Genomic DNA, 8059 nt, shown 5'->3' with positions numbered 1-8059 from the left:
AGGAGTTCAAAAAACAGCCCTTTTCAGGGCTACCCAATACTCTAGAAAAGAAATAACGATCAATTTGCCAATGTGTGTAGGTAGAGTAGTGTGTATATAAACACTAACTCTTTTTTTAAGATAGTGTGAGGGTATGAGTTTGTGTGTTTGTGTGTTTGTGTTTGTAAGAGCTAAGGTATGTTTGTGTGAATAGTAGATTATGGGTTTTCTTAGCGTGTCTGAAGAGTATAGTTAGGGTTATATTATATGAAATGAGAAAAGTAGGGGATGTTTTCCTTCACGTACGCGCGTTGATGGGTCATGATCAAGGTAAGATGAATTTTATGTTTTTAGGGGATGTTTTCCATCACGTCCGCGCTTTCACTATAATAACCCACAGTATTCGTCGTTCAAACCATTCTGCAAAGAATAAAAAGAAGATGGCGTCAAACCAAATGGACAAAATACAAACCTTGCAAGACGTTTTAGACAACTTAGGAATAATGGAACAGATGCTATTAAGACTGGTTGAAGACCATTATTCCTATAGTCCCCATCGTGTGAAGATGGAAATTAATAACTTAAGGAAAGCAAAGGACAAGATTAGTGGTGTAATGAAAGAGATCAAGGAGGAGAAGGAGGATGAAGAGGAAAGAATAAGAATACGCAATTGGAACGAAAAAATTGAAAAAGAAGAAGAAAATGAAAAGAGGAAGAAAGAAGAGGAGGAAGAGAAGAAGAAAGAAGAGGAGGAGGAGAAGAAAAAAAAGAAAGAGAAGAAGAGTGTAGGAGATAAAATAAGAACTTGGTGGAGGAAAAGAAGAAATTAGAAGAAGAAAACCCAAAGGCCCTTTTCAGGGCCAGCCATATTTCTCGAAAAGAGATAGTCTTTGAATTGCCTACCCCTTTTTTAAAAAAAATTTAAAAAAAAAAATCCCATGTTAAATTCCCCTTGTCCGTAGAGTGACCCACGATTTATCGCCATGTTAAATTCCCCTTGTCCGTAAAGTGGCCGACGATTTATTCCCATGTTAATTCCCCTTGTCCGTAGATTTGCCCACGATTTTTCTCCATGTTAATTTTCCATTGTCCGTAGATTTGCCCAAGGGGTTTTGTAATGCTAATTCCCATTGTCCGTAGGGTGCCCCCTTTCACTACTATCGTATGTGGAACGCGGAATATTTCCTGGTTCCTAGATAGCAATACAAAAATTAACTCTCTCTCTCTCTCATGTACATTTTGTCCTCGATTACTAAGTCCTTTGTGTCACTTATAACAAAGATGTATTCGAGAAATCATTTAGGATTGGTAATGGCATCAAACTTATTTTGGTGATAATAAACGTGAATGCATTTTCCGTCTGGAAAAATTAGGACTTCGCAGCAGCTAATCACTGCGTATCACTTGTGGGTAAAGATTCAATGTTTAGTGAGAGGATTACAGTCACTGAATTCTTTGCACACAGTCTCTTGTGAAATCACTGCTTGTTCTGAAAGTATTTCTGCATCTCATCGATGTTTCAATTCGTCCAAATTTTCTCATGCTTGCCCATAATCGCTTCCAATTCGATGGATCTGATTTCTTTGTTTAAACTCAAGCTACCATTGTTTTTCTTGTCCAAACGTTTTACAAGACGAGTGTGCACTGTAGGAGGCGAAACGTGAGTCACATACACATTCGTTCTTTCATCGGTGATGTCGAACTCGTCGTGATTGTTGCACGTGCTCAATCTAGTTATGATAACATAATATGATAACAGAAGCCATAAATCCACAGGTCTGCTAAGTTCGATCCATGCTGGAGATGTCAAACCGTCGTAGGAAAGTTGTTGTTGTTGTTGTTTTGGGGCTTAACGCCATTTTTCAGCACACGATAGGCTATACATGGCGGCCAGTATTAATGGCGGAGGAAGAACCCGGGAAAACCCCGGAAAGAACCACCGTCGTAGGAAAGTTAAAATAGCAAACTGTCTCGAAAATTCAGCATACCTTGCTGTTTCAACTGAAGCAGCATATACTCAGACGGTCTAAACTCAAAAGCTTCATATTGTTAAAATTACACGTGTTTAGATTAAGCTAAAGAAATGTTGTGTCCATTATGGCAAAGAAAATGTCTAATCACAGTAATAGACATGTGTTTGTGTCCTAACGCGTGCTTTGTTATTATGTGAGCTCAGCTGGCCTTAAGTTACATTCACTTATGTACGGGCAGCCGTCACCGCCAAAATTACATTAATCAAATGATCTAGTGTGAAATCAAACGATTTAACCCAGAAAATGAAATGATAAATCCAGATTCCTACCGACGTGGTGTCGCATGAAATGATTTAAAGAACAAAATGAAATGATGAACATAGATGAAGCATTTCAGCACCAAGGCCTTTTAAGTCATCTTTTTCTATAATGCCGCGGATCCGCCGTAAAATATGGATTCCATCACTATGAATGCAAACAACTTTCAACGACTTCCTCTAAAATACTTCTCGAAAGACTTTGACCAAATTTGACAGAAGCCATCCTGACATTTCAATCTATATCTGTGAACAAATAATGCCACTGACAAACCCTCCCCCAAAAGCAAAGAATAAAACCTAAATTTTATCTCAAAAACACCTTCTCAAAGAGTGTCAAGAATTGAAAATATGTATAAATGATTAAAACCTGCCATTAAATAGAAAGAAAAGAAAAGAAAAACTTAAATGTCTTCGTCCCGCAAAAGTTCAACAGAATTTAAAACAAATTTTGATGTTTGAGCAATCCTATGACTACTGGAACTTCATTTTAAAATGGTTTAGTTATTAAAATTTATTCACGTCTCGAAATGAGACGTTATGAGCTATCTTTTTTAAATATGTGTAGGCACCATATAATTTTTAGGCGAGAAATTTAGATAAATCGAGATAATTATTTATCCAAGGAGGAAAATGTTATTTGATCATATCCACATGATAATATTGTCTTTAATAATAGCCATTAAAAAAAACCCTAATTTATATTAATATGCTAGCTGCTATCTCTCAGTAACACGTTTTCCTTAAAAATATCAAAACATTTATTTTGCACATTTTTCTCCTGCATGTGCAAGACAAATAAATGCAACATTCTATTTTTTACCTTAAGATGATCGCTTTTAAAACAATAGGAGAGAACAAATCATAATTCGCTTGTTTGTTCCCTCCGTGCGACGAGACGACGTGTAGTTTTAGCTTGTGTCGAATTTTTAATTTGGGCTTGGGTTTTAGACGTACTTAAAGATGGCGGCGCTGTACAAGCTTCGGTGTCAAATTCCTGGCCACGAGAAAGATGTTAGAGCTGTTGCAGCAGCGATTTTTCCTGAACAAGGCATTATATCTGGATCAAGAGATTGCACAGCAAAAGTTTGGGTTCCAAATGAGTACGTTGAATAGTGTATTTATCGTAAAATTTTAATACGAATCGGCAGTGATTCTACCGCTGGCAAAGAGAAAGAGTCGGCATTGTGACTGCGGATTTACCAGACAGATGGTGTTAAGATGTGTATTCACATTATTCCTCCCATTGTGAGACTAAGGGGAGGGGGGTGCAGCCAAATATATGCGTTATAATGTTTTGGATGGGCTTAATAACAAAGGTAGCTTTTGTTAACTATTTTCCAAAATCTTATAAAGATGGTTGGTTTATTGTGAAGGACAGGGGGTGTTCATTATTATATCACTGATTAAAATAATGGTATGGTAATTGTCAGTAAAACATTCCTTGCTATTAATATAAATTGATCACATGCCACACACACATGCAACTAATATACATTGATCACACCACACACACACCAGGGATAGCACTGGCTTTCAAAAAGTTGTCGCCCAAAACATCGGCAACGTCAGTATTTTGTCAACAATTTTCCAAAAGTGTCGCCATTTTCATAATACATTACTATAAGTTTATCTCAACACTCTTGGGACCAAGGAATATTGTCAACATAAGCAGATGTTTGGATATGTAAGGGGGGGGGGGCACTAAAGGTGCTCTTTGAAGGACCAAACAAATGTCCGTTTGTTATTGCTACGGCAACATTAAATAATTTTAAGACATTGATGGAGACTGAATTTTTGTTTTCATTTGCTTCATATATTATATACAGAATGATTGATGCTTCAAAGGTAATCAGTGTTCTTTGAAGTTTGAGCAAAACTATTTTTTCTAGTACATTTTTCAAAATGAAAAAAAAAATTGTCTTTCATCTGGGAAATTGTAGTTATTCTCATTCCCAATTTCAGAGGTGGTCAATTGTAGCTAGTCAGGTAGCTTGACTATTTGTGTTATATTACAGCACAGAGTACTAAGGCCAGACATCAGCATAAGTGGACTATGATCTAACGATGTCATGTTAGGCTGGTTTTTCAATATGAACAAAGAATTTATTTATGTAACAATAGATTCCAGTGCAAATTTATATCCAAGTATGCAGCTTCCTGTCATGGTGCCTTTTAATTTTTCAACTCAAAATTCAAGACCCTATACATAATTTGTAACAGCCAAAAATGTTGTTGTCAAAAAGATTGCCAGATGGTGGATTTTGTCACCAATATGGGTAAAAACTACAATTTGCGACATTGGCTCAGCCCAGCATGATCCCTGACACACACACACAACTAAGTTACTGCTGCAGGAAAACATGCAAGAATACACTTAATGGCAATGAATAAAATGCAAAACAACTTCAATAAGTTGTTGCGGCAGTGGTGAATTATATTATACAAGATGCAAGATATTGGGACTTAAGATTCATAACTGAAATGAGGCCACTTCATGGAAGTAAGAGAGATGTAGGTGATAAAATTTGAAAAACCCATAAGAAATGATTGCCTACAAGACTAATTGAGAGACTCTGGTTATTTTATACCTACCTAGTCCAGTATACTGTCTCCATAAATCTTATCAAAACATCACTCTGATCATCATAGCTTGAATATTGCCCTAGGCTTAACCCTTTACCTCCTGCAGGCATCTTTGGATGCCTCTACTCCATTCGCATGGAAGCACCTTTTGATTCCTGCTGTAAACATCAGCCATTTTGAGCTAGTTTTTGTAGCGCCACCTTCAGGGAAAACCCCCCTAGTAGATACTACATTCATTTCTGCGAATGACAATTACGTCAGATCATGTGGTCACTATACATGCACTGGTCGATATCTGCTATTTAAAGTAACTGGGTCGTAATCTCCACTGTCCAAAATGGCAGCCGCGGATTTCATTCAGTACGTACAAAGTTTTCACGATTAGAATAACAACCACGAAAGATTCAATAAATTAGGTAAAGTCTCTGATATTGATGTAGGCAGCAATTAGTTTTTATAAATTATCAAATTCAGATGACTTAGTGATGTAGACGAACACGAAAACCTTGTAAATTTTGAGTATCGGAAATGGCAGCTATGGTTGGTCACACGGCCTCACTGACATGACGGTGAATGAGCTCTCTCTCTCGATTTTGAAGCACATACAAAATTCTTCCGTGAAAAATAATTACACAGCTATAACAATCAGACTTTACTTTTAAATTTTTCCACATATAATATATGTGTACCAAAAATGTAAAATGGGTAAAATTGCTGTTAAACATAACATACACTACCTTGCTTAATAGTTCACAGGCAGGATTTCATTCAGTACTTATGAAGTTTTCACGATTAGAATCACAACCACGAAAGATTCAATAACTTAGTTAAAGGCTCTGATATTTATGTAGGCAACAGTTAGTTTTTATTGATTATCAAATTCAGATGACTTAATGATGTAGGCGCAGACGAGAAACATGTAAATTTCGAGTATGGGAAATGGCAGCTATGGTTGGTGACGTGGCCTCACTGACATGACAGTGAACGAGTTCTCTCTTGATTTTAAAGCACATAAAATATTCTTCCGTGAAAAATGATTACACAGCTATAACAATCGGACTTTACTCTTAAATTTTTCCATATATAATAGATGTGTACCAAAAATGTAAAATGGTTAAAACTGCTGTTAAATGTAACATCATTACATTGCTTAACAATTCACAGGCATGCCTATGCGTATGCGGTCGGCTATTTAACAGGTGTTCTATTTATAGCGTGCTGCACTTTGTCACTATGCTCTATGAGGTAAAGGGTTAAGAATCATACAATGCATAACATTGCTTGCTTGTCAATATTTGGATAGATATCTGTATTTCACACTTCATCTTCATATTTGCAGGAAGAACTCAGGGTATCATGAAGGTCATGTGATAAGTGGCCACTCCAACTTTGTAGCTGCAGTATGTGTGATGCCACCGGATGACAAACATCCCTATGGTCTCATCTATACAGGGAGTAATGATCACAACATTCTGGCCTTCACACTTGATTCACCCCAACCTGTCTATAAACTGACAGGACATACTGATACAGGTAGAAAATAATGTTTTTAAATTACACTCAACTATAATGACCACCTACCATCAACAGCCTCCCCTGATATCCAGCTAGTGATCGATTTTCCCTACTTTAATTTTCAACTGACAGCTACCTGTTACCTACAGTATATTTTGAATTCCTTTATTATTATGAGAATATTTTTATGTTTTTTTGCAGAAAACTAAGTTTTCTTACATACTTAAACATGTTGATATACCTGTGACAGAAATGCATTTATTACAAAGTCATTATATGTTGTGTATTTAGGTTAGTGATTTGAAGTGGGAACAAAGTAAACAATGTATCCAAGTAAAAACGTACCCAAGTCAGAACTTACCCAGGTTAAAAATATCTACCCCAATTAAGGTAAGACCCAACATGTTTAGGTTCAGACATTTACTGTATTAGTTTTATAAGTTGGTAGCTCTTCTCAGTAAATTGTTATTAAACATAGATGTTTTTGGATTGCTTTTGGTTTGAAAATTGTAGAAAAGATACCATGAATAAAGTAACAAATCTTGGCCTGAGAAATTTCCTTCGATACTGAGGCCCCTTTAAATAATTTAATTTGGAATAACATAGTATTCTATAGTAAAAGTCAAGCAGGTCATGTATGCGTTCAACACATTATTTTAGTACTTTTTGAGAATTTGATTCTTCATATCTTTAAATGGCAATAATTCACTTAATTGGGATACTCATACATCCATTTTCATTTGGAAGGTCATTATTTACAGTCATGTGGATATATTGTGCCAATTAGACTTGACATGCTTGTTCTTGGCCTAGTTTAGTACCTGGCCACAATGTAAAAAAAACCCATAGTGATCAGTAATTTTTGTCAGAAGTTTCTTCGATTTATATTTAATATTAGTAAATGTGCATACATGATATGTATGACTTACCATGAGGGGTAATTTGCAAATCAGAACCGTCTGCAAGGAATGAAAATAAAGAAACCCAGTTGAATAGATAGATAGATATATAGATAGATAGATAAATAAAATGAGATAGAGATAACTTTGCAATATTTTAATTTACATTTCATTTACATACTTAAACATAGAATATTTACAATAATACATTGTGACCCTACTGTAACGCTGTAGTTGGGAGCCATAGAACCTGACCATGTTATAGACCAAACTGTGTTATAGGCAACCAGATCAGTTAGCTGAAGAAAATGATGCATGTACCCCAAAACTTTGTGGGTGGGTGGGTTTAGTCATCAAATGCGGCCATAACAATATGTGTTTCATTGGCACAGTTAAATCAATGCATATTAAATGAAATACACCTATAGTGAAAACAGAGAAGACATATATATTTTACTTTATTCAGAGAACCACGCATTGGAACACATACATGTTTAATGTTTATATATAAATGTATAATGTACAGCAACAACAGAGTATCAACACCATGTACTCACCCGTGAATCTCGTCACATACATTGAATCCATAATACAAGTAAATCCATCAAAAATGTGCGCACAGATTTAAAATATTCAGTAATTTTGTCAAAGGTCATATAGGTCCGAATTCAGTGGAAATAAATAGCACAATCACATAATGAATGACGAAGCAAATTTACTTTTGAGTACATCCCAAGTCTGTAAAAGTTAGTTTGTGATTTAAGCTGCCATTGGTAGTGTTTGTAAGCAT

General features: G+C 35.7%; 1 protein-coding gene across 1 annotated transcript in view; it reads left to right on the top strand.

The window, feature by feature from the left end:
- The first annotated feature begins 3214 nt into the window (after positions 1-3214).
- The window catches only part of LOC149806958 (phospholipase A-2-activating protein-like), a 43171-nt gene continuing 38326 nt past the window's right edge, over positions 3215-8059 (top strand). Inside the window, exons 1-2 of the mRNA XM_089960150.1 lie at positions 3215-3372; positions 6195-6388. Of these exons, the coding sequence (XP_089816276.1) occupies positions 3233-3372; positions 6195-6388 (334 nt within the window). The 5' untranslated portion in view covers positions 3215-3232. The remainder of the gene's footprint in view (positions 3373-6194; positions 6389-8059) is intronic.

This window comes from Sinohyriopsis cumingii, chromosome 1 (assembly GCF_028554795.1).
Source record: "Sinohyriopsis cumingii isolate HCF-2022 chromosome 1, ASM2855479v2, whole genome shotgun sequence".
NCBI lineage: Eukaryota > Metazoa > Mollusca > Bivalvia > Unionida > Unionidae > Sinohyriopsis > Sinohyriopsis cumingii.
Note: the sequence above shows the minus strand (reverse complement) of the source record. Positions and strands in the feature narration are given on the sequence as shown.